At 53.4% G+C, this 26212-nt stretch overlaps 7 protein-coding genes across 7 annotated transcripts; 2 read left to right on the plus strand and 5 right to left on the minus strand.

The window, feature by feature from the left end:
- Window positions 1-8197: 8197 nt before the first annotated feature.
- On the minus strand, window positions 8198-9253 carry PG985_008792 (nitrilase; the record flags this gene model as incomplete). Its single annotated transcript, XM_066828560.1, has 2 exons — window positions 8198-9076; window positions 9191-9253. The coding sequence occupies 2 exons, from the start codon at window positions 9251-9253 to the stop codon at window positions 8198-8200; spliced, it is 942 nt and encodes a 313-aa protein (XP_066683472.1).
- Window positions 9254-10115: 862 nt separating this feature from the next.
- On the minus strand, window positions 10116-13057 carry PG985_008793 (cleavage and polyadenylation specifity factor; the record flags this gene model as incomplete). Its single annotated transcript, XM_066828561.1, has 4 exons — window positions 10116-11231; window positions 11288-12419; window positions 12749-12846; window positions 12905-13057. The coding sequence occupies 4 exons, from the start codon at window positions 13055-13057 to the stop codon at window positions 10116-10118; spliced, it is 2499 nt and encodes an 832-aa protein (XP_066683473.1).
- A 969-nt stretch (window positions 13058-14026) lies between these two features.
- Window positions 14027-16185, plus strand: PG985_008794 (Tpa inducible protein; the record flags this gene model as incomplete). The annotated part of the gene is made up of 2 exons (XM_066828562.1): window positions 14027-15419; window positions 15470-16185. 2 exons carry the CDS (start codon window positions 14027-14029, stop codon window positions 16183-16185), a joined length of 2109 nt encoding a protein of 702 aa, XP_066683474.1.
- A 1289-nt stretch (window positions 16186-17474) lies between these two features.
- PG985_008795 (uncharacterized protein) lies at window positions 17475-18518 on the plus strand (the record flags this gene model as incomplete). The annotated part of the gene is made up of 1 exon (XM_066828563.1): window positions 17475-18518. One exon carries the CDS (start codon window positions 17475-17477, stop codon window positions 18516-18518), a length of 1044 nt encoding a protein of 347 aa, XP_066683475.1.
- A 465-nt stretch (window positions 18519-18983) lies between these two features.
- On the minus strand, window positions 18984-19907 carry PG985_008796 (uncharacterized protein; the record flags this gene model as incomplete). Its single annotated transcript, XM_066828564.1, has 3 exons — window positions 18984-19058; window positions 19140-19683; window positions 19855-19907. The coding sequence occupies 3 exons, from the start codon at window positions 19905-19907 to the stop codon at window positions 18984-18986; spliced, it is 672 nt and encodes a 223-aa protein (XP_066683476.1).
- A 2257-nt stretch (window positions 19908-22164) lies between these two features.
- PG985_008797 (uncharacterized protein) lies at window positions 22165-24522 on the minus strand (the record flags this gene model as incomplete). Its single annotated transcript, XM_066828565.1, has 4 exons — window positions 22165-22637; window positions 22715-23597; window positions 23653-24063; window positions 24124-24522. 4 exons carry the CDS (start codon window positions 24520-24522, stop codon window positions 22165-22167), a joined length of 2166 nt encoding a protein of 721 aa, XP_066683477.1.
- Window positions 24523-25369: 847 nt separating this feature from the next.
- PG985_008798 (uncharacterized protein) lies at window positions 25370-25706 on the minus strand (the record flags this gene model as incomplete). The annotated part of the gene is made up of 2 exons (XM_066828566.1): window positions 25370-25388; window positions 25432-25706. The coding sequence occupies 2 exons, from the start codon at window positions 25704-25706 to the stop codon at window positions 25370-25372; spliced, it is 294 nt and encodes a 97-aa protein (XP_066683478.1).
- Between the last annotated feature and the right edge of the window lie 506 nt (window positions 25707-26212).

The following is a 26212-nucleotide window of genomic DNA, read 5'->3' on the forward strand; positions in this document are numbered from 1 at the left end:
AGGTAGGTCGTAGGTACTGTATTGAGTGAGCGCCTTGCCTGCCTGCATACACTAGGAAGCAAAAGAGGTATGGGGTGGGCTAGGTACATACCTGCTTCGTGTTGTACCATAGGGCGATGACTTGGATCCATTTACTGACGTCTGTCTGTCCGGCCGGCCCATTGAATTGTTGTCGCCCAGCTCATGGGCCAGGAAGTACCGCTACTTTGGATTATCAGACTACCTTAGCATGTACCGAACGCCCCAAACGACTGAACGGGGCATCCTCATGTGCGCTAACCGGCCTACCCATGCACCCGCGGTTGACTTGGCTTGTCAAGGTGGTTCCCTGCGATGGCCAGGTACCTCCTGGGTCTCTCAATTTACATGCGTGAAGTTTGAGAGCTGGTAAATGAACCACCCTTTTCCTTTCCCCTTGGAAAGCACACACCCCCCTTGAGAAGGCCAACACGCCCTTGTGTGTCTTTTTATAAGACGGAAATCTACCCCCTTCCCAAGGCCCAAATTTCAGAGGAGTTTTTCCTAAACCATCAATCGGTTGTTTTGTACAATAAGAGTTCCCAGTCTCTCTCTCCTCGTCCCCTCTCTCATATATTGCTATTCTGCCTGTATTTGAAGACAAAAGAGTCGTATATCTCGCCGACGCTCCTTGTTGTACAACTACCAGTTCCAGCGACACTTCCTTCCTGCACTGCTTTAAGCGACTTTGATCCACTCCTCCACCTGCAGCAGCCAACGGTAGCATTTCCAGCTCCCGCACCAGCTACAGACAGGATTTCAGCATTTGCTTCAGCCCAGCGAAAACTTGCAGCCGCCGTACCTGGCATTGCCATATCGTTCCAAGACAACGACAATAATCCAGCTCTTTTTTAAGACCTCATAATCCATCTGGCTCCCGAGACTAGACTTGCGCGACCCTCGCCAAAAAGCCGACCTCCCAGCAACTATACACAATAACAACAATACTTTGGTCTGCTGTCTCATATTCACGAGCTTTCGGAACAGCCTCAGCAACCGACAACCTCCTCACGTCCAAAATACCAACCGGTGCAGATCAAATCCTCCTTCGGATATATATCTTGGTCCTCATCCGCCCTCGACGCCTTCGGAGCTGATATCATCCATTAATTGGCATACACACCCGTCGCCATTGGCTACCACCTCCCATTTCAGCACTCTTACTGAAAGTAGCCTGCTACCCGACAACGCAGAAACCCCTGCACCTGCAGCATCATCGCCTCTTAACCTCGCCCAATCCTAACCCACGGCATCCCGCGCCTCCAAGGTACATATCTTCTACGTCGCACTACGAAGCCTAAATTTGTGAGTCATGCCACACACCTGGGAGAGATGACTACATTTCTCTCCCCCTTTGCTCTGTTTGGCCCTCGGTCGCTCCCCTGCCACCGGGCCTCGCAATCCTGGTGATAAGGGAATGGCACCAATGCCTTCCACTACACGGCTTCTCTGCGATCCGGATCCCGATATAAGGTTGCATGTGCACTTTGTTGGAGTAATGTTTGCTGACCATGGTTTTGTTTCAGCAACCCACGTCCCGCATACAGATCACCATGTTTGACTCCGAGTTGCAAAGCTTCGCCAACATGGGCCGCGGTGCATACGACACAACTGGAGTGCCCAAGCCTCCTCCCCGGCCCAAGCCATCCTAAGAGTCCCAAATGCACGCACTTTATGAGCAATTTGGACCAATGCGATCACGACTCTGGCTTTACTACGCTACGCCTAATACGAGGGACCTGGCCAACCCTCACTTTGTCGAATATATCGCAACACCAGCAACAGCTCCACCTACGCGAGTGTTGGCGTGCCCGCTCCGAATGGTGGAGTGTGCTCGCTAGTGCTTTAATCGCTTGCGCTTCGACTGTACAACAACTTTTTGACTGCAATGTCAGTACGCCGATATACCTTTAATGCACCATCTTCCGATCCGATACGATATACACTACTTCGGCTCGCCGCCGCCTCGATGCAGCAGGGAATGAGACGCTATATCTCACATGCTCTGCACTTTCGAACCACTTGGACTTGTTTTTCACCACGGCGTTACTCTTAGACTGGCAACGGCATCGGGTTTCTTTTCTTTTTTTCCGGCCACACCTCAGGGTCTTGGGAGTTTGCGCAAATGGCGCCTTCTCGATCAGCACGCCTCAGAGCCCTGTGCCACGGAGTCCACGGCTCTTGCGAGAGCTACAGAGGCAATACTCTGTGCACCCCCGGCTACTGCAGCGCACCACGACTGGCCCTCGCCCCTGATGGTGGCCTCTTCCGCGCATGTCACACGTTTTAATACCCCTTTTCAGTTCAGCACATGAATTGGTTTTTATGGTTGTGGACACAGCACACAATGATTGGAATTTTCGGGGATATCCCCCTTTTGCGACGGTTTTCTGGTACGGTTTACACAAAAGGGAACTGGGCTGGGAAAAGAATCTCGGATTGGATCGCATATAGACTTTGATTTTTCTGTTTGTTTCTCTTTTTGTACCCACTAACACCCACCCAGAGCTCTTCACAGAGACTGGGTATTCGGATGGTGGCATGTCTGTACTCATATTGCTTGGTTTGGGTTACCAGATACGTTTCTGGATTGATCGCCATTGTCGTTTGGACACCTTTACAATGTGTGTGGCAAGGAATTGGGAGGAAGAGCGACCCTGATTCAACAAGCGATTTTCATTTCATGTTTCGAGGGTTGTCAGCCGTGTGGTTGGTCGCTGGGCTGGCACCCAGGTTGATGAAGATACCCCCTGGTTTAGAGAGTATAGCGAAGAGCGCACCGATCGATACCTAGAGAGAGAATTAAGGAACCAATTACATTTTCACATATATTGCAAGCAAACATGGCCCAAGTGACTGAAGTGACACGAGAGTTGGATAGTAGTATATGAGCAAACGACATTTCATTCAAAGAGCAATGTGGGAAAATCTACCGCCACGCCGCTAGGGGTAAGTAGTGTTTGCTTCTTTCCTATAGGTTACCAGGAATTTGGTTGGAAAGATTTCAGCTTCAGAACGTCACCAATCGCATCCCCAATTCAAGTTAATGGTGCCCAAGCAGCAATGGCAAACAGAAGATTTTTTTTTGCGACACCAATGGAAAAAAACAAGACTTTTGCAAGAGATCCGAGCGTGGAGGGGCAAACAGGATGCGCCCATCACAATTGATCGCATCCCTTCCTCGAAGGCGGATAGAGTTCCCTGACGTGCGCATTGTGCAAGCATCCCTCTCTCAGACAGCTACCTACATGAGACAAAAATAGAGACATGCATAGGCAATTGGCCCACGGCACCCATCTGCATATGGTGGGATAAGATTTCATCTCGCGCGATCTAAGGGGGGAAAAGAAACGAATCCCACTCAAGAAGCATCAATATTCGAAACTCAAAAAATGACCGGTTGCGCAAATCTGTCATATTTTTTTCTCTGCTCCTTAACCACCCTCCGCTACCGCCATCGCATTCTTTTTCTTTTTTTTTATTCCTGGGTTCCCGCATCTTAAGGGGACAGAGACGGCGCAGCAATCTCGTGTCGCCGAGAGAGCGAGCCCATGGGCAGACAACCCAAATAATAATAATAATGACGACGGACCTGCTTCCACTTCGGCTCGGTCATTCAGATCCGATCGCCCTGGCTTTTGTTTTCGACCTTGAGGCATTGAATCCCTCAATGCTCTCCCCCATTCCAGCCAATCTAGGTCACTTGTCTACACACATTTGTCGGTGTTAAGGGATAGAGCCTACATGCCTACTGGCTAAGGTTAGGAGGGGGGCTTCGAGCCAACTGCGAGGCTAATGCAAGGTTAATAAGGAGCGCATGATCATGATTCCCGGAAACCGTTCTCTCGGGTCGCTACAACGAGAGCTGACTTGAAGAGGAAAGGCGGCAGGGCGGCAGCAAGTCCGCTACCGCTAAAAAGTTGGAGGCACTTGTCAGGCAGGCCGCTAAAGCCCAAGTATCGAATGTAGATGCCATGTACATTGCAGCCAGGGTCAGATCAGGGCCAGGGCCAGGGCCAGGGGGGAGGGGGGAGAGAGACGAGAAGAAGAAAGGAAACAAAGCCATAGAAGAAAAAACTCTTCAAACTATAGCAGGCCGCTGATATACAATGGATTGATTGATTGATGAATTGCTTTGCCCTTCTTACATCCGTGCCATCAGTCATTATTATCACATCCGACATACCGTTGCACTCCAGTTCAGCTTCGGTGTCAGTTAGATTCATAGGGGTGGTATCAAATGTATGTAGGTTGGGTTCGGATGCGTGACCGGAACCATCCGCCCAGCTAGGCCCGAATCGAGAAGTCATCGTCGTACCTTCTACTTGGAGCAGGAGGAATCGTCGTCCCCTTGGCCCTAGAGCCTAGGCAACCGACTTCTTCATCTTCTTCCAACTTGTTCACCTCCGACCCCCCTGATCAACATCATTACGGGTGATATACCAGCCAATGCCCTAACACCTTGCACCCTGCGCTAACCACCTTCCTACTTCTTCGAGAAGAAACAAACAGACGAAAGCAGCATGGTGTCAATTTGACTACTTCCCCACAGTCCATCCCTGATCATCACCATCATCTTTTTTTTTGCCCAGCACCAGTTGCCGATGACTCGTAATCCCGGCGCAATCATACCCTTTCAAACTTTCTGTTGGACCACACACACACAGGTTGCCGGGTAGCGATCCCGCCTGGTAGCTTATTTGGTTTTTTTTTCTTCTCTGCCTCGTCATTTCGTTCTTTCTGCGTCTGTTTGCGACGCCGCCAGATCATACCTATTAATTGATGGCATACGGGATCGGAAATGCAGGCAGCCCAATGCGCCATCTCGCCGATTGATGCAGGTACGGGCTGGGCTGGCCCTGATCGGGTACTTTTTCCCCTTTACTTTTGCGCTTGGTCTACAATCTATCTACCTGGCTAGCTAGGTACATACCTTACATCCAAACCAAATTGTCGAGGAGCCGAGCCGATGCGCCGCGCCGCGTCGTCTCCCAAATGGAAGTGATCCATCAATCTGAGCGGATGTCAGGAACCACGTACCGGTACGTCCAAAGTACTGTAGGTACAGCGGCGCTACCTCCGCAATATCGCACATGGAAATTTACCTACCAGACCGACATTACATATCCAAATGTAATATGTACCGTACCTCTCCGGCTCTCTTCTTTCCAGTCCCGCCTTACCTACCTACCTACTTATGGACAAACGAGCTCGCATGGTTCCGCCACGGGGAAGCGGTTGTGTCCCTTGGCGGGTTTTTGGGAGGCAGGGATTATTTTGCTTTACGTTCGCCGTCTCATCCCCGGCTCGTATTTTCCAGCCAATCTGTGTGTGCGTGCGTATGCGTGCGTGGGAGATGGTTATCTTGCTTGTGTGATGACTCGACATAATTGTGCGCCCTTCCTCATTCCCGGAGTAATTTGACTGAACGAGCGAACGAATGGGTGTTGGTCCTCCCAGCATGGTGGCAGTTGGGTACCGGCTGTGAAGCTACTGCAAGCCCTTTACCAGCCAGCCCTGAAATAGAAACAGCAAAAAGATGGCCGTTCCAACCAGATAACCCAATCAGCGTTGGTCCTCCCTCTCAGGTGTGTCCAACCTTTTTCTTTTCCTTTCTCGTGTGGGGGCGACGGCGGCGGCGGCGGCGGCGGCGATGTCCTTTGCCTTCTTATCGTTGATATCCTTGAATAATATTGACCACGTCAAACAATGTGGTTGTCAGCTCTCAACTACCTCTGGGACCGAAGTTATCTGACACTCGTACGCCAGGTCAGCCATGACAATTGTTTTTCGCAACTTCCGCATTAGTAAAGTGTAAGATGCGTAAGCTGACGCATATGTCATCTCATCCCTTGGGCAGGGAGATGGTTGCAGCGTGGGGTGATGATGGTCCGGCCTTCCTACCTCCTGGGCCGACCCCCCACGAATGCTTTCCTCCTGATACAGGTAGAGCAGAAGAAGGGGTCGCCAGTCCTACTCGGCTGGCCAGCCATTGGGACGCGCCCTATCTACGACCCATGTACAGCTAAGATTTAAAATCCCAGATCACCCTTCCCTGCACCACCCCAATCTTCCAGAAGCTTTCTGTCACAATCAAGCCCGCCCGGGGAACTCCGGCAGCCACCCTACTGTTGTGTACAGTCCTGGCTCTTGTGTCATAGGGGTATAGAAAATAAGGTCGGCGTAGATGAAACACGTGCTGTGCAACATCTGGTATACGTCAAAAGCCTGCCCTCAGTCAGATATGCCCGCCACCAGCTCCCAACAGGTTAAGGTTGTGCCGATGCCGATGCCAAACCCCCTGCGTGTGTGGCTACGTGTATAGCTGCAAAGTAGACATCAACCATTCGCTGATATTGCTATGCTACTATCCGTTGGCTTAGGACAGAGAACAAATCAAGGTAAAATTATCGGAGAAGACGTAGTGCGACTCCACGAAAAGCTGACCATGATATCTAGCTTGCTCTAATTATACGACCTTTTCTGCGCGTGCGCGGTCTTCTACTATCAGCTCGTCTATTCTTCCTTTTTACCCGGCGGCCTGGTAATAATCTTCCGGTGCTGCTGGCGAGGCTGGCTCTGCTCTACCCTGCCCTGCCCTGCATTTGCAACATGCATCTCCCGCAGATACGTCGTGTATGGTTCGACACGGGTTTCTGATCGGATGAACGAACGCACAAGCGCCAATCAAACCTCGAAGCGGGAGGGAGGACAGCATATGTGTATGTATGTGCGATCGGGAATGATTGATCGTTTTTCTTCTCCTCTTGTATGATGTGAGACGCGAGATGGGAAAAAGGAGGAACGAGAAACAAAGAACAACGCCACCTACTAGAAAACCACGTGGAATTCCGAGTCTGCCGCGCGCGCCGTCCTCACACGCCCCCTCCCCCTTGAGCTGCAGCGTTCGGCTGATATCCCGTGTTTTGCGTTTGTGGTTCTTTCATTTCATACGTATGCGGGTTCCCGGCCGAATGGCCTAGACCCCCTTTATGTCGACCGCGACCAAGGGATCGCTTCTTCGCTACACTAGCCTTTGGGGGGCGGGAAGACGAACGGGTATGTAGCTTCGCCCCCTCCCCAGCAGCAATCCATTGCAAAACCTCCACATGTATATTTCTTATGCGGAACAAGTAAACGCAAATAATCAGGAGGCAAGGGTTACGTGCCGCGTGTGCGTTCGTTCGTTCGTTTGGGCGGGTTCCTACTGAACATACGGGAAAAAGCAGGTACACCCGGACCTTCTTCCGTTACGCCAACCGGAACGCCCCCCTTCTGCTCAGATCCGCCGCTGTGCATCAACGCCGAGAATGATCGCCAATACATTAGGGGGTACTTTTTATTCTTTTCTCGTGTCACTAAAAGATCTTCAGCTGTCAGGAAAATCGAGATCGTCGGTAATGTGCGTGGCAAGGAGCCCTGGCCGGCTACGTGACCCGGGAGGGCCAAAAAGTTTTCGTGCTAGATATGCACGTATTGGTGCTGATGACTACTACCCTGCAGACAGGCTATGGCCTAGTAGACTGAAGAGTTTTCCAGCACAGCTGATCTTTGCGCTAGAATTCGACTTGATTTGAGCGTGGCACAGATATTCGCTGTAGCTCGTAGGAATACTCTTGTGTCATATAGCAACCCGCTTTCAGAGAGGAGAGGCAGCGCCTGGTGACAGGAGCAACGCACGAACTCGCGGCTTGCAAGAGAGGAGTCGAGCCCCTATTCGCTATGAAATCATGCGGCGCATCATATGATATTCATTGGAAGCTTTCCTCCATATTGATAAAGTGCCCCTTTAGACATGTAGCAATGTAGAAACCAGTGCATCTTGACTGAATATGAGTCCTACTCTAGGCATACAGGTCCTCAAAGCCCGTCTGGTGTCGCATATGAGTTAGGAGGAAGTTTGGTGAAGGGACAACTCAACAATAAGACATGACTTGCTTTTGACTTGAGTATCAATCGTTGCAACGTCGTTTGCAGTAGTAGCTCCTCGGTATACATTCGTAGCTATGTTTTGTGAATTCAGTATTGTATGCTGCAGTCTTCCCAGCGCCATCTTGATGTCTATCGAATCAAATCTCAGAGTAAACGTCACTGGACACCACTGTTAGCTGTCTATCACCATCAATCAACGCACCCGGGCCTAAGCCCCGTTCACTGATAGGGGGCATGCAAATTTTACTCACGTTCTCCGCACAAGCGGCATCTTCTGCCGCACCTGTTCCCACTGGCCGAGGTCGATGTCCACCAGCCCCATCTCGCCGACCGCCCCGTCCTCGGCCTCCAGCACCTCCTCGGAGGCGTCGCCGGCGCTGACGTCGCGCACGCCCTTGAGCTCCACGACGACGCGGCCCCACGGGTCCACCACCATGCTCCGCCCGTAGCTCACGCGCCGGGCCCCCTCGCCGTGCCGCCCCACCTGCGCCGCCGCGACGACCCAGCTCTGCGTCTCGATGGCGCGGCTCCGCAGCAGCACCTCCCAGTGCGCCCGGCCCGTCGGCACCGTGAAGGCCGACGGGTACAGCAGGATCTGCGCCGGCTCCTGGTCGTGCTGCTGCTTCCGGGCCGGCGGCGGCTGGGTCAGGTACAGGGACGCCTCGGGGAACCGCAGGTCGAAGCAGATGAGGCTGCCGATGCGGCCCAGGGCCGAGGGGAAGGGCGGCGTGAAGGCGGCGCCCGCCTGCGTGTTGGCCGACTCCCGCAGGGTCGCGTAGTCGAAGAGGTGCAGCTTGTCGTACGCAGCCTTCTCGTTCAGCGAGCCGTCCTCGTTGATCCAGATGGTGCGGTTGTAGAGCTTCGTCGTCACCGCTTCTGTTGATGTGCTGCTTTCCGGTAACGGCTGCTGGGGCGCCGCGGTGAGCAAGGGGTTCACGACCGAGGACGGGGCGATGGCGGCCACGGGCACCGGGATGTGGATCCCGACGTGCACCGCGAGGGAGTGCTTGGCGGCCGCGGACTGGAGTCCGGTCACGAAGGGGGAGCCGGCCACGGGTTTGGCGAGCGCGAGGGACTCGGCTCCTGAGCCTGCGATGTAGTCTGATGCCTCTGGTAGGAAGAGGACCTGGGTGTGGGGTGACGTCACTTAGTCAGCTGGTAGATAGATATGTTGGAACACTCGATGTAGTGTAGTGGCCCGTCCAGACGTCCACGAAGAAGCTCGATATTAGGGACAGACCTTTGCACCAGCAGCGGCCGCCTTGGAGACGAGTCTCACGCACTGCTCCAAGTTATGCGCCATGGAGGCGGTTGAGCATATCTGCCCCACAGCCTGCTATCGGTTAACGCCATTGCCCGACAAGGGAAAGAAAGCTGCCGGAATGCTCACTGCAATCGCCATGGTTAATAGTTGCCAGTCGTGAAAATTGATAGTCTTAGTAATATCTATGCCCGGCTGCAGAGTTGGCGTTGAGCACGGGATGTTTGGTTCGTCAAGTATCAAATTGTTGTTGGGGCGTAAGTGCACTCCGGCGATAACGAGCCGAGGATTGCGGAGGTCGGCGCCGCGTCTTGGTAGTGGACCAGCCCGATACCGCCGATATTAAGCCTACGACCATGCCATCTGGACAAACCCACATCCAGAAAGTATTACCTTGATGGGACCTATTACGTCTGGCACTTGCTCTCTGTTTGATGGGCTGTGCGCCTTGTTCGTTTCGCAATACGTGGAGGAGAAGAGATGGGATGAATTCGCCCTAATTATAGGTTTCGCATTGTCGGTGGCTGCCCACAGACAAACCTCAATTTAGCTTCAGATATATAGACTAAGATACCCTCATAAAACAGATCATTGCTTGGCATGTTCACGAGGGTTTGACCAAGGGTTTGACTGATCAGTGAAACGCCACGGTTGGGCCTGCCTTTCTGCGAGTCAACTGCATCTCTCTCTCATTATAGTATGGCTGAAGTCGTTTTCGTGATTTGTACCCGTACAAGACTTGGTTGATTTAGAAAATGTTACATCCAACTGGGAGACCAAGGCGTGTGGAGGTTATTCCCCCGCGCAGAACTGCTAAAACTAGAGTATGTATCACCCCCGTCCGAACGCCAAACGCCACTTGGCTTTTTTCTCCTTCTTTCCATAGATCCACACCTCCCCCCCTCTATCCCCAAAGCGGTGCCGTGACCTCGGCGGCTCTCTCGACGACTGCCCGGACTCGGTCGGCGAACACCCTGTTGGGGCACTCGACCTCGAGGTCCTCCAGCCAGACCGTGGCCACCATCTTGTCGACCTTGATCGTCACACCGGGAACCGGGATGCCGATCTTGTGCAGCCGCTCGATCTCGGCCTGCTGCCGGGCCTGCAGCAGCTTCTCCTCCTCTTCGCCGTCGTCCGACAGCTCCATCGACGCCTCGGAGCCCGCATCCGCCTCGCCCTTGATCGCCTTCTCGTCCTTGGTCGGGGGCGGCAGCTTGGGGAGGGCGACGGGGGACACGGCGTCGGCGCCAAACTGGGCCTCGAGGAAGAGGAACAGGCGCTCGAGGCGCTCCTGCGGGGAGAGACGGGCGTGCAGGTTCCGCGTCGGCAGCTCGTGCGTATGCGGGTTCTTGCTGGCGGACTGCTTGACGGCGGCCGGGCTGCACTCCACCGACAGGAGGACGGCGATGATGGCGTCGGCAATGCCGTCGTTCAACATGTTACCCTCCCACTCCAGCTCCACCTCGCCGTTGTTGCGATAGCGTACAGTGACACAGCCCATGACAAGGTATGCGGCCATGGTCTGGGTAATCTCCTCGTCCGCATCCTCCATCTTTTCGTCCCCATTTTCCTCTTTGGCTCCATTGGTCCCCCTGTTCTTGGTTTCGGGGAGCTCTTCAATGCTTCCAAAGGTCCCCTCCAAAGCCCATTTGATGAGATCAATGCCGGCCGCGCTCAGCGTGAGGCGTTGCTTGCAGGCAATCATAGACGTCGTCAGGCCCGCGTATTCACGCAGGTCTTCAGGATCCACGACAGACATCTTGAAGTCATTCTGCACGAGCACGCCCGTAACCAGGGGAGCAGCGTAATCATCTGGCACGTGATGCTTGTTAGGAGGTGGAATGGCAGCCAGTTTACCGACGACCTTGGCCGTCTTGTCGGCCTTGAAAGGGATGCGTAGTTCCTCGCAGTTGCGAGGACTGAACACCTTGGTTTTCTCCTGTTCGGGTTTCCCGCTGTTGAGGGAGAGGAGTTTAGACTTCAGGCGCATCATATTGTGCTGCTCGCCATGAACAAGGATCTACTATAGGTTTAGCAACTGTCATAGGAGGGGGGAAGGGGATGTAAGGGACTTACCACGACTGGCGCTGCAACTTCTTCGATGAACTCCCTGTTCTCATTGCCATCAACGTGAGCCGCAAAAGAATATTCCGCGACAGTACACCGTCTAGGGATCATGACTTTCTCTCCATCACCACCTGGCCCTCTCCTAACACCGTTCGTGTTCCTAGACATGACTGCGTGTATTTGGTCCGGCTCTGTGACGATGTGTTTTGCCATGGTACCTTCCACGCTGTAACCGGTGATGATAACACCGTTCTTCTCGCTTGGGGCCCAACGTTCCAAGAGCTCTCTGCTTACTCCGTTTTGCAGCATACCTGGACTGGCCAACATGACGCAACCGCCAACATCGTCGAACCTGTCCAGATTCTTCAGGGAGCGAATATATTTGAAGTCCCAGGGCCCACCCTTACCAGCTCCGTCTCCAGCAGCTTCGGCCTCGGCCATTCGCTCGCGGAACAGTCGCTTGATGTTGTCGTTCATAGCACCGACATATGTCTGGTAAACGACCATACACTTGCGAGCCAGGTTACTGGCATAGTAAATGGGGATCTTCTGGTATTCCGAGTGCTTGCCCCAGTACTCGTCCAGGATGAGCAAGAGTTCTTGGGCTCTGCCCAGGGCAAAGACGGGCATAAGCACTCGCCCTCCGCGGTTGAGAATACCAGTGATGTTCTTCATTAAGGCTTGCTCTCGCTCCAGACGGGGTACGTGACTGGCGACACCATATGTTGACTCGGTAATAAGCACGTCGATCTTGACACCTTTTGGGACCTCGGCGGAAACCAGATGTCGATCCTGCTCTCTAGAGTAATCGCCCGTAAAGAAAATCTTCAGACCGGCAATCTCAATAAGGAACATTGCAGCACCAAGAACATGACCGGCAGGATAGGGGGTGATCCGAATAGAAGAAATGGTGTGTGTGGTGTGATAGTCGATAGCCTCAATTTGAGGGAAAGTGTTAAGATGGTCCTGTTCAGTGTATACCGGTTGCGATGTTGGGTTCGACGAAGTGTTTCCCACTCGTACGCTGTCTTGAATCAACCATTTGTAGATGGCCTTGGTTGGATGCGTCATGAAGACGCGCCCTCTGAAGTTGGTCTTCGCTAGCACATAGGGAAGAGATGCTGCGTGGTCGATGTGGAAACTTTGAGTAGATCAGCATATGCAGCATCCCATATGGGGCCTATGGTATAGCAGGATATGTGGAAGAGCATAGCGAGACATCACGGCGGTCAGGACGACGGGATAGAGTGGGCAACATGAAAAAGGAATAACTTTATTGCTAGCTGGATACATTCGCAGAATCCGAGTCCTGATCATCCAAGGATGCGACTAGAAACTGGCGGGATCTTCTTCCAATGGAGTTTGCTAGGTCTAGGAAGCCTCCTTGCCCTACGAAACCCGCCGTGATGCCTTCGAGGTATGCTCTACGTATTACAAGTGGACAGGGAATGGGGGTTCAAGGGCGCTTACTGGCTGATAAGGAGAACATCTACTGTACTCAGATCGAAGTCGTCGAAGAATGGCAGCGCAGCCAGGCCATCATAGGCAGGATGCTGGCCAGCATCAAGCTGTTGGATGCGACATTAGCATGTGAGCGCAGCGTAGGCAGCAATAAGGTAGCCGTACCATGACAGTTTTGCCTTTGTATTGAATAATGTGACAGGAGCGGCCGACTTCGTTGCCACCTCCGAGAGCGAGGAACATGAGCTCGTCGGATGGATCGACCGGTTCCTCGACCACCGCGGCAGCCATGCCCGCCGCCTTTCGTTTGGCAGCCATGGTGCAGGAATTGATGGGAGGTGCGAATTGACGTCGGGATCACCTATTGATTGTTCTGGGGTTAGGAGATTGATGTCGGAAGCCAGCTCTCTCTGCTGGCACGCTTGAGGTTGTCAGGTTAGCTTTGATCGCGCATTGCCACAATCCAAAGCTCTTGGGGTGGTCTGGTGGTCTTTGAGCGGTAGTCGGTCGGGATGGGGCTGGCTGGAGCAAATGGCATGCATGGGGCTTGTCGCGTTCACGCGCGCTCGACAGGGACTTTAGGTAGAGCTCGTAGAGGCAGATCGAGCTTAGACCCACATGGCCGAATCTTCGGATTTTTCTAAGTGCCGGTGGACTCGTAGACGGCCGATTGTGGCAGGACTGTGTGGCTAGAAGCTGATTAATAATCTTCAATTGATCTCATTGACGCTCTGACGCTTTGGCCTTGAGAGCAACCAGCCACAATCAATTGCATCTCCTGGTCGTGCAAGGCAGCGAAATAAAGTGGAACCAGGAAGCTGTGACTTTGAGTTTGGTGACTTGGGGACCTTCCCGCGAATATTCCTCCTCACCTCAAACTGTTGCCAACCTACCGATTCCTGCGACCAACCAACATTACCACGAGCGCCGGCTGTCGCGTCGAAATCGCATCCGGATATATACCTGCTTCCAGTTGCACCCGATTTTCAAGAGGCCAGCTCGACGGTGCGCAATCGTCGGATGGGGGTGTTTACGGGATCTCTGTGGTGACAGGCTTCGCCTGCGCATCTGCTTCCCGCGTGTGATGAAGAGTTCTGGCGGCAGTAGACGGTGCCCAAGGTGCTTTTTGAGGTGGGTTTTCTGATCCGGTCTTCAACCACTGGAACCGCGAACCTTCCGTCCTGACGGACTTACCAACAACCTTCGAAATCCACGACTATTTAATCGTTTACAACTCCATCACGTACTCGCACATCTTCTGGTCAAGACGCATAATTTCCAGCCATCATGTCGCAACCACAACCAACCGCGCCTGCCCCAAGGGCTTTCCCCCCACAGCAGCAGCCGCAGCATCATTCTCCGTCTCCAACAATACCTAATCAGCAGGTCGCGTATCCCAATTTGCAGAAGCCGCCTCCTTCGCGAATGTCGCCAACTACTGCCTCGCATTTTTCTCAAAGCTTTCCAGGTGCGAGCCCTGGAGCTGGAGTAGCCACTCCAGGTACATCAACTCCGAATGGTCTACCGTCACCATCTCTTCCTGCGCATAACTCGCCCCATTACAATGCGCAGACAAACTACAACCAGCACGCCCAGACAAACGGCCGTTCGACACCTACTCTAGGCCACGCGCCTCATCCACCACCTATGCACCAGGCGCCTCATCATCAAGGTCAGCCAGCAGTCCAGGCCGCGAATCGACCTGTGGGCCTTGCCGCCAGTCACCCAACGCACGCCACGCCGAACAATACTCATCCCATAAACACATCAGTATCTCAAGGTACTGTGGGAACGCCGACGGCCGCGATGTCACCTCCCTCGCAACAGCCGGGTACACCAGGTGCGATGCAGAACCCTCAGAATGCTTATACCAACGCGACCTTCGCGACTGCCACCACCCCCATGGGCCCTCCTCCAGCAACACCATACACCAACGATGCAGCGCGACAGGCGCCCGCCGTCAAGCAGGCGCCCGCCAAGGCATTTGCGTACGATATGGACGATACGCTTGCGGGAACAGGTATCAATCTGGACGAGGAAGAGCAGTACATGAACGACTTCGAGTCGCGGGCTGGGTTCGGTGCTTTTGCACCTGGTGGAAGAGGAAGTTTCTATGGTGCCGGACCTGCGAACCAACCAGTAGAGCCATCACAATCGCGGACACAAGAAGAACTCGTAGCAGAAACTGCAGATCGCGAATGGAATGCGGCGGCTCATCGCCTGGCCCTGTCGCGACTGCACGAATGGAAGGAAGAGGGTTTCGTCGCTCCGGCGATGCTTCACCATCGGCTGGAGACGATTGCCAAAGCAAACAACCTCGAGCTCAACATGGATCCGAAGCCGACAAAGGAACACATGCCTCTGGGTCGCTTCACTCAGCCTGCTAACCTACCTAAGCCCAGCGTGACGGTGAAAGTGGATCAGGCTCCCAACGGCACCTTGGTGCGGACAGTAGGGTCCATGATTCCCAAAGAAGCGTATTTGATCGACCAGATTGCGCTGCTTTCCCTTGCAACCAAGGAACGTATGGGCGAGCTTCTTACCGATGCCCACGTAATCGCTTGCTCGCGGCAGCAAACTGCCCACGGCGCGGTCCCACCCGAGTGGGCCGATGCGGCTCTCTCGCCTGCCCTGGCCCAGACGAAAAGTGCAGTCAGCCCAAGCACTAAGGCGCAGAAAAGTAAGGAATATCTCAAGATGTTTTTTGCATTCCCACTAATGGCATTGTAGGACCTGCGGACGAGATGAGCAATGGCCTGCCCACCCCCGTGTCGGAAGCTTCTCCAATCAACCCATTGGTTGATGCAATCGTTGGTTCTGGCAAGATTGTCCGTAATGCGGAGGAAGCACGTCTAAGGAAGCGACAGAAACGCATGGATTCCGCTACAGACAAAGAGAAGAAGGAAGACGGAACTACGTCAAGATCGGGATCGGTGGCGCCCGGCACGCCCGGCTCCGTTGCACCCGAGGCAGGCGACTCGAAGCCGCTCACAAAGAAGGAGAGCAAGAAGGTTGCCTCGAAGCTTGCGGAAGCAACCAGCAGCACAGTGAACTCGACCCTCAGTCAATTCATGGGAGGCAAGAAGAAGAAATACTCTTGGATGACGGGGGGCGCGGCAAGCGGTGCAAGCACCCCCAGAGCGGGCGGGATGTCGGGGGCACCGGCAGGCGGTAGTCGAGGTACGGCTAAGGGTCCTCTGACACAAGGGAGCGCACACCATCTCGGTCAGTTCCGAGAGAGTTCGGCGAAAGGCAAAAACATCCAGCTTCGAGATTGGGTGCACGTGCTAGAGCAACAAAGGACCGAGCAGAAGGCGCTGCAGGAGGCATACAACAGGATGGACCGTTCAGATGCCGGCGATAAGGCAGTGATTCCCGCCCCTGCTCCGGCCCCTGCCTCTTCCGCCTCCACCCCAGCGCCCCAAAAACCAGAGCAGACTACCTAATCTTTTGAGGGTAGGAGCGAAAGGGCGAGACGGCCTTATTAAGTTGTCATGTATTATGTCACATTATTCTGCTACACATCGAGCCAGGCGTTATATTCAGGAGGGGCATCAGGGCAGGCGTTGATTTATGATGATTGATGCCGCACGCTTACTTGGACAAATTAGTGGCTGGAAAGATGATAGCGAAAGGAGCAGCATAGCAGAGCAGCCCCTCGTCTCGTGCCAGGTTTTAGACAGACCTAGAAGGCATCATCAGGGCAGCGCAATCAGAATAAAAACACAGTAATCTCCAAGTGGCTTCTTCCCCGGTGTCTTGGTGCTGTAGGGCAAAGGATTCGCTGTGGCATGTTACTCACGATATCCTCGTGTGATGGCTTATACTGCGCCAATTTCCACTTTGATAAGGCCATGTGCGGCAGATTCTATGGCACTTTTTCGAGCCATGACTTGAGTAGTGTATTCGCTCTGATGGTAGTGACAGAGCGGCAGTTCAATAACGTCCTTTTGCCAGGGATTATCACTGATAGTGAAGTCAAAGACTTGTGGCTATGCTGGGCTATGCAAGCATTAACAATAAACTTGGAGGTGTCTGTGCCCCGCACCGAGCGGTAGTGGCTGTTAGGGATGACTCTGAGCCACCTCGTTGGACCAAGGCATACTCGCATGCCATTGGTTGGGGGGCTATGTGAGAGGCTGAAGTCATACCTTGTGCCTCAGGCTTTCTCAGTTCAGGTATGCCTTGAGAGCGCAACCAATCACACGACAACAGGCTGATTCATGAAGTGATAAGGTAGAAATGCAGTTGAGATCTCGTCTTCGATGGCGACTCTGATTTTGAAATATAAAGTATTTACTTCGTCACTGGCACGCATCAGACAAATGAAGCAGAAACAGGCAGCCATTTTCGAGGTACAAACACGCCTCTTTCTACCTACATATTCACCACCTGACATTCCAGTCAATTGCTCAGCCAGCAGTTGCAAGCAGCAAGGCCTCAAAGGTGGTTTTCTGTGTTACGTACCCAACCTGACCACCAACGAAGCGTATATCGCGCTTGCCAGACAAACTTAATCTTGTCCTGGAACCTGCTCTTTGTCCCTGCGTTGCATAGCCACCGCCCTAGCAAGTGGAAAGAGGTTGCCATCCGTACTTGCAACATATAGAACAACTTGTCCACATTCCTCTCGGGTTAACGGCGTCACATCAAGTACAACAGTCAAGCTTGGATTTTGCCTCGTCCTATCCAGACGAGAGCCAATCGGACTTACCTGACGACCACAATACCCATAATGGATCCATCAATTTCCAGCAAGCGCAGCAGTCGCTTCTCGCTGTCACGGCTCAACCCGTTCTCAAACAAAGAATCCGTCTCGACGCAGAGCTCCAAGGGATCGAGTTTCTCCCTCAGTCGTAGTCTGAGCAGGAAATCTACCAACCAGCCGCAGCAGCTGTCACAACCGACACAACAACCTGTTACGACGACACCGTCCGGGGCAGACCCTCCGCCGGCATACACGGAGACGAATGTCACATCCTCAGGTGCTTCTACCCGCAATCAAACCACTTCTAGAACAGGTGCTTACCCGGCTCCATCAGCTGCGAATATCTCTACCAAAGATGACGAGTTCGCCTTTCTGTCGTCCTTTGACACCGTCTTCCTCATCGACGATTCGGGGTCCATGAGTGGGAGCTCATGGGGCGAGGTGCGGCGCGTGTTGAAAGAAATTGTTCCTACCTGCGTGGAGCATGACTCAGACGGCATCGACGTCTACTTCCTGAACCACAAGTCTGGCGAGCTGCTCGACAAGGCCAGCGGGAAGGCCGGGTCCGGTTACCGTGGTATCACTAGCGCGAACCGCGTCACAGAGCTCTTCCGAGATGTCTCGCCTAACGGAGGCACGCCGACTGGTTCAAGGCTGGGGCAAATCATTGATTCCTACATGCGCCGCTACCGTAAAGTGGTCGACGAGACTGAAGATATCTATGCTATGAAACCTATCAACGTCATTGTCATCACCGACGGCGCATCGGGTGACGACGTCGAGTCTCCCATCGTCAGGGTGGCGAGGGAACTCGACGAGCTGCGTGCCCCCGTCTACCAGGTCGGTATTCAGTTCTTCCAGGTCGGCGGGTATGTGGAGGCGGCCAAGGCCCTCAAGGCACTGGATGACGATCTCCCCAACAGGGGCGTCCGCGACATTGTCGACACCTGCTATTTCCAGGCAGGCAGCAGGGGAACTCTCACATCTCAGAAGCTTCTGAAGGTGGTATTGGGCGCGGTAGACAAGCGAATCGATAAGAGCGATACGAGAACTGCCGAACGGAGAGTTTAACATGTGGGCGAGGGTGTAGAAATGCTTGTTGAACGGCATCATTTTCTTTCTATGGTGCTGGAATTAGACTTCTTCTCCGTACAAATTTCCTTGGTAGACAGGAAATCCCTCCAGGCGGCTGCAAAGCAAACTCAATATCAATTTCTAGTGTTTAATGGCACAAGCGGCCTCGTTCGCTTATCAAAAGTGATTGCAAAATTCGGGACAGGGATGGGGACGGGGATGAGTGTTGTACGGTTCTTCACAGTTTACCCGGATAATGTAAGCATTATAATGAATGTATTCATTTATTTGATACAAGCTATTCCCGCAAGGTAGTTCTTGCCATAGCTTTGAGCAACCCTCTTGTAAAATCATAACCAAAACCACCAAATACGAGTCCTGCAACGCCTCGTGATGAACGCCAACAAATATCGTGGTCAAGATGGTGAGTCCCGACACAGTCCGCACACTCTTGTATACAACCTAACGTCCTATTCCGTTGATCCTTCGTCGGACTACATCTAAAAACGACTTCTGTCCTTGCTTGCTAGACATTGGCTGGGATAGTGTCAGCAGATGCCTCGTTTTTATCACCAGATGGATGCAATAAAGAAAGGAGCTCCCCGCTCCCCGACTTACTTCCAAACCAGGACTGATCACCTCATCGCCCTCGGCACTATAGATGGTCACCACCTCCTCCGTCGTCGCCTTGGACGGCGCCAGCAGCGATCGCGGGCGGGCGAGGTTGGCGTGGTGCTGGTGGTACTCGTCATTGCCGCCAACCAGCACGACGGGGCCAACGCCGCCATCCTCGGCTGTCGTGGCCATGATGCCCAGCCGCGCGTGCAGCACGTCGTCGCGGACGTCGCGCTCGACGTACAGCTTGCGCCGACTGCCCGGCACGTACCGCCACAGGGGGAGACACTCGACCCACTCCTGGGCCAGGACCGGGTCGCTGAAGACGAAGTAGAAGCCGCCGACCCGGCTGGCGCCGGCTCCCGGGCCCGCCAGGCAGGCGACCACCTCGGTCACGCGGCCGGGCAGGCGCAGGCTGACGTAGCGGCCTTGGGCTTTGCTGGCCAGGTGCTCGGTGTGGTGGATCGTCTTGGTGCGGACGAGCTTGGCGTACTGCTCCGCTTGCTGCGGGCTGCGGAAGCCGATGCTGACCCGGCGGCCGCCGTTGCTGGTGCTTTCGAAGACGACCTTAACGCTCAGGAGGGGTGGTTTTGGTTGTTCATGGTGTTGTTGTTGATATTGCTGCGGCTGTGGCTGTTGTTGTTGGAACGGCTGCTGCTGCGGTTGCTGTTGTTGGTAGTACGGGTGGAGATACTGTTGTTGTTGTTGTTGTTGGTACTGAGGTGACTCTGAGGGCGGCGATAGGTAGTAGCTTGGAGCGTAGGTGCTCATCTCATCTCAGTACTATGGCTACAGCTGGGGCGGATGATGGGACACGGAATGGCGAAATCCGTTTTCCTTCGTGGTTGAAAGTTCCATGGACGGACACACTTGGGGACACCAGAATGATAATGACAAGGACGACGACGACGACAACGGAGGGGCTTGGGGTCGAAGAACATCTACGAAAAAAGTCCTACTACGTCGCACTTGGTGGGGGAGAGAGGGGGAATCCGGGAACAGATAAGTCTTTTCTCTTCCTCCCTCTCTCTAATTTTGCTTCTACTTGCACTACTTTGTAAGCTAAGACAGCCAGGCAGCCAGGCAAGCAATCGCAGCTTGCCATCTCGATCAACCATTGAATTCATTCGTTGGCATATCCTACGTTAAGCACTACATAATGTATGCATGTCGGGCCAATAAATATGGCCCCCTCCGGAGCGAGGCAGGCAAGGGCTGGTTAATCTGGTAGGGGGCCTGGTCGCATCGGACTGCCCCGATACGGCCATGGGGGACTGCCAATCCTGGATGCCACCCAAACGGTGCCCAATCAGCCACTGACGTTGGTTGGTGATAGTCTGACATGGGTGGTTGGCGGTGTTATTTTGCTCGTGGCACTGCTGTCTTGGTTTGGCGTCTCGATCAATCCATTCAATCAAGACTGCATCAAAAGCAAGGAAGCAAGCAAACTGCCGCGCTTGCAATAAAACGGCGGCAAACGAATAGAGGTCACAAAAACGTGTTGTAACACGCGCCGCGAGATATTAGGTCAGCAGCACCGCAAGAAGACTTTTTCCCCCTTCACTCCGTTCTCCATGGCATAACGTGGAGATAAATTTCGGTGAACCATCTCTTTGTCTGTACCCCAAAGTAAGCAGAGGGCGCAGGAAAACCACACCATCATCCATCGCACAAATCATTGGGCTTCCTCTGGCAACCCGTGATGACGAAGCACAAGAAGCGTGGGTGATACAGAGCTGTAAGCATGAATGCAGGTATTAGTCAATCAGGTAACCCGAACGCGGCAAACATGAAGGGGGCATAGAAGGGCAGAAGTGGCTAGCTTTGCTAGGGAGCAAACCACCAACTCTTCCCCCCTACTTAACATCATCACATCACATCACATATAGTCATTCTCTGAAAACGTTATCGGATCCCATGAATAATCGTCTATTGACCATTGCCCTAGTATCCATTGCTCTCTCCCTCTCAATCTCTCATATGCTCGAAGTAAGGCGAGAGAAAAGTAGAAGAGCAGGCTGCAAAATACTCCCTAGCCAGCCTGAACGGAACAACTCGAGCACTGAAGAAGACCACAAGGAAACACAAGGCGAAAACCCTTCCCCATTAGAGGAGGAGCAAAAGCCAGGCTTCAGAGCAGCGTGCTCAGTGTCATGTTCCAGCACAGGACCATCGTGTGCCTGGTTTCGTCGACCAGCAGCAGAAGAGCAGCCAAGGAAAAGAAATCAACGCTTGAGGCTGTAGAGTGCAGTATCAGCTCACTAAAAAGAGACCGACTCCTATAAAAGCCTTTCCCATGTTCTCGCTTGGTCAACGCCCGAATACCAAAAGCCCCTGCGAGAATTGGCCATATGCATCGAGGACGAATGATCGAATAACTGCCATGTCAGACAGCCCCCCATATACCATGTCTTTTCTTTTTGCCGTTTTCGTTCTTTTTTTTTTTTTTTTTTTTTTTTTTTTTTTTTGGTTATCCTTTTGTGAGAGGGCAGGCAGCCACATCTATAGCCTTTTGAGCCGTAGCATCCATCTTCTTCACCCGAGTGCGAAGACACTGGAAACGTTAAAGGTCCAAGGGCTTTAGAGAAAGGTTGAAGCCCCCGAAACAGGCCGAAACGAGTCATTTTGAGGGTTTTGAGATAGAAGACAGACAAAGTGAGTATCATTTGCTCTTCAACCCTGTAAATTCGCCCTTTCCATATTTCCTTTCTGGGAACCATCTTCATCCTTGATGTTGCTCGTCACAACAGCATATATAGCGTGTTGAGCTACCATGCCAGATCTCAATGTGTCGCGCGTTGGGGCGACCGTGCCCCCCCTCTCCCGTATCATCCTTTGTCAAGAGCCTGGATGAGTTGGGGGGAGGAACCTTCGCATGAGATAACGGCTCTAGAAAAAAAGGAAAAACCAGAAAACCATGTGTAATACTCCAACAATAAGAGTGGCGTGCTTACCATCTCTGCACGCAATTTCCCAATCCAAGGGAACTCGGTTGGATCGGGGAAAGTTGACAAGGAGGTGTGCCTGATCATTTCATGACCAGGACGTCCGCCTTCATCAGCTCGTGAGTGCGGAGGGAGTCGGGATTGCGATCGTCACGGAGACTCAGCGTAGGGCTCACCACCAGCATGACTCGCCACTGACTGTACTGAAGTTGCTCGGGCGGGATCTCCAGATGGTTCATGGGTCGCATCTGGCCATTCGAGTACTTGGAGCCGGTCTCGGGGAAGAAGTAGTGGACAGTCATGGCAGAGGTCCAGAGCTTAGACGTGACGGTGAAAGCGTAGTTCATGATGATGCGTAGGGTCTTCTGGGCGTCCTCGTCGCTGGTGGTGCAATTGCGCATGGGGCGCAGGATCGTGGACAGCATGTTGACGTGCTTCATCACGGATCGTTCACGGAACTCTATACCCTCGTGGGAGTAGACAACGTGCTTGATCAACTTGGAGTGGTCCTCAATCAAACGCTGTCGCTGGACGCCCTGGGGACGACCTCCGTTGGCTGCGACGATGAGAGTTAGTTATTTCTTTTCATTTTTGCCTCAAAATGGGAAACATTGTGCTAGCGGGGCAACTTACCATTACCAGGGAACTTGGAGCGCATCTTTTCTTGGAGGGCTTCCAGGTGACCGTCCATCTCGTCGCTGAACTCGCGGAAAGCATCGGGGCTGATCAGACAGTTGTAGAGGTAGTCGACAACGATCCGCTTGATGACAAAGTGGCGACACTGAGGATCGCCGAGCAGGTGAGACATGTGGGTAGCGCTTTGCATGGGGTTAGGCAAGCCCATGGCCAAGATGTAGTTCCATGTGTCGGGGTGGCTTCTGTGCAGCATCTTGTCGACATCATTGAACGGCGGGTTGCAGTGCTGCGTAGCAACGAGACCCTCCATCATCTCGTACAGCCGACCAAACCCTTTCTGAATGTCCTCGGGTTCCCAATCGACGACACCCTCGTAGTCATCACCCGTGGCGATCTTCTCACTCAGTCCACTCTTGTAGGGCGTCAAGACGTTTGAGATGGACTGGTTGCTTTGGTGGCTCACGAGACCCGACTGTCCCGAGGTAGATGCCGAGACGGAATCGACTCTTCGGTTGCGAGCCGACTGCTTCTCTGAGCGGTAACCGGTATCGTAAGCGCGGGCATCCTGAGGTGGCATCTGACGACCAAAGTTGGGCTTCTTAGCCAACGGGGTGAGAGGACGCTCAGGGACATTGCCAGGGCCAGCATTGTTGTTGTATGGAACAATGGTGCTGGCGTTGGAGGTAGGAAACTCAGGCATGGGCATCTTGCCCTTGCCCTTGTCGGTCTGGCCAGCGTTGGCTCGCGGACCAAAAGCAGGAGCAGCCGGGTTGAGACCAGAGCTGCGTCGAGGGTTGTTGTTGCTGGAGTCTCCAACCTTAACCAGCTGCATGTGGTTGTCACCCGACATGCGAAGTGCCTTGATCTCTTCCTCGAGATTCTGGATCGTTCTACGTTAGTACGAACGAGTGACAAAATAAGAAGGGCAAACGAACCTGGACTTGTGCCATGTGCTTCATGTCTTGACCCTGAAGCGTCGACTTCAATTGCGCGTTCTGAGCCTGGGCATCACCCAGACGACCTGCCAGCTCGCCATTCTTGTTCATGAGAACTTCACGGTCCTTGGCCATGTTGGTGTATGCAGACTTGAATTCGTCAATCTGCTTCTTGCGTGCCAAGAGCTCCTGCTGAAGGCGTTCCATGTTGACGCGAAGCTCGCCGGCCTGGTACTGGGCCTTCTGGCATTCGCGGTTGGCATTGTGGAAGAAGGCGTTCAACTCTTGACCGATGGTGATGAGCTGGTTCTGGACATTGTTGGCCAGATCGGAAGAAATGCCAGGAGAGACGCGGATGTACTGCTGAATGGTAACGAGACGATCCTGCATATCGGCGCATTCTTGGAAGGGCTAAGTGGTAAAAAGTGGTGAGTGACCATGGTGTGAGGTGTGGGTGATGCATGTACTTACAATAGCACCTCGATTGTTGCCAACATGACCAACGGCATTGCGATGAGGTCTCTGGACAGGAGGAGAGGCCATGAAGTTATGCTGGGAGCCGTAGTTCTGGTGACGAGGCATGGCAGTACCAGGTCGCGGGATCTGGTTACCGAAAGCGCCATGCTGCTGGCCAAAATTGGAAGGACCAGTGCTGACAAAAGGATTGGGGCCCTGGTTGGCCAACTTGTTGCCGCCCTGCTTGGCGAACTGCTGGCTTGCGCGAACCAAGGCGAGCTCATCGTCAGAAGGCGAGTCCGACTTGGAGCTGGCCATCTGGCGATTGCGGTCGAGAGTAGACGACGACGACGGGGGTGAATGCAGAGGAGCGCCGCCTCCCGACTCGTCACTGGAAGTCTGCGAGTCAGCCATGATGATTCTGTGGTTTCGTGGTGTAAGTCTTCTCGCGACTGAGGAAAATGAAGCGTGTATGAAAGTCTGATGGGAATGACACAGTCTGGTCCGGACCACCCAGAATATTCTGTCCCACGTGAACCAGGATTCCGAAAGCAGAAACAATCCCGCGGAGGATAGGCAGTGCTTGAGGAAAGAAAAGAAATAGCGGCGGGATATGAGTGGTTAAGAAGGTGAAGTCCGAAGTAAGGTGCAAAAAGGCAGGTTGTGAGAAGTCCTGCGATTTTGCAAGTTACTGCGGAGAGAGAGGGAAAAATGAATGTTGCAGATGAACTCGAGATGGGATGGTGGTAAGAGTAAATCAAGTTCCAATGCGAGGTGGCCAAAGTAGCAGGTTGATGGTCACCCAAGGAAACCAAATGGAAACCACTGGGGAACAATGGGCAGGATAATAAACCAAAATAATCAGCCACTGCTTGGGGTGTTGTTGTGGTTGTGGGAGTGGTGGAGATGGAGCGTCGAAGTTGGGGTTCGGCGATTTATGTAGGGGGAGCTCGAGTGAAGGCATGGATTGTGGGACAGTCAGTGAATACAGCTGGACAATAGCAATAGGCAGGCCTGAATTCAATACCAGCTTGCCAAAAGACAATCGGCCATTGTATTTACTAGCTGTTGGCCACCACCTGCAAGCGCAAGCTCCAGACACGCGTGTCGATTTTGTAAGGGGGGCTGTCATTGCGTAAATTCCAGGAGCTGGCTCCATTGAACATAACCATGGGTATTGTTAAGCCATGCCCCTCAAGCCCCCCTATAAGCAGCGTGCTAAAGCATCGCCAAATTCCAACATCGTTGACGTGATGTTGAATTATACACCGCTGAAAAGACTTCAAGAGAACAGTAGGAAACTTATGAAAGAGCTGCACGTACCTTGGCAAAGCATCCATGGTGAACTCGGTAGCGAGACTCGGACCCGGGGGCGTGATGGCCGAGATGGCGAGGGGGTCGAAGGCCAGCGTTATCGGGGAATCTTCCTCTTCTTCGTCATCGGCCTGGTAGCCGCGGTTGTCGTCGAAGCGCACCCCGACCCCCGAAGGCGACGGGACCGGGAGCGAGGGCAGTGGCAACGCCAGACTCAGGTCCAAGTGTCTGTAGCCTGGCTTGGGGTCGTCCCCTGGCAACACGTTCGGTTTACGAAGCTTCATGGTGGGCTGTAGTTTTGTAATTAATAAGAGCATTCAACAGTCATAGGGGTATGCAGTGGTGATGTGAGAAGAGCCCCAACCACTCTTGCACTTTTTGATTAGAAGGGGCCAAGAGTTGTTGTGACAGCATACTCGAGCGTATAGTCGAGGTGTATAATCGAAACCCTATAGCTCAAGAACGCAGTCGACTCATGATGTTTCAGAGCGGATAGTGACTCAAGGTTGTGCGCAGATCATCCGGAAGAGGCACGGGGTAGGCACTCTAGGGTTTTCTCTGGCGCCGCTCCTTGGAAGGTGGCATTCCAAGGACGAGGGGACGAGGCTTGCGGCTCTGTGCGAAGGAAGCCACCTTCACGATACAGTGAGGAATGGTGAGAGATAGGGGATGTGTTATTTTCCTTTTGGGTGAAGTGAGAATATGGGTAGTTGAGGGGTGCGCTGGCGCTGGCTGGCGCCGAAAGGGGTACTGCCGTACAGTAAGAGCAGAAGGCATTGACGCTCTATAG

This window comes from Apiospora marii, assembly GCF_038362585.1.
Source record: "Apiospora marii strain CBS 49790 chromosome Unknown utg000005l_segment0_segment0, whole genome shotgun sequence".
NCBI lineage: Eukaryota > Fungi > Ascomycota > Sordariomycetes > Amphisphaeriales > Apiosporaceae > Apiospora > Apiospora marii.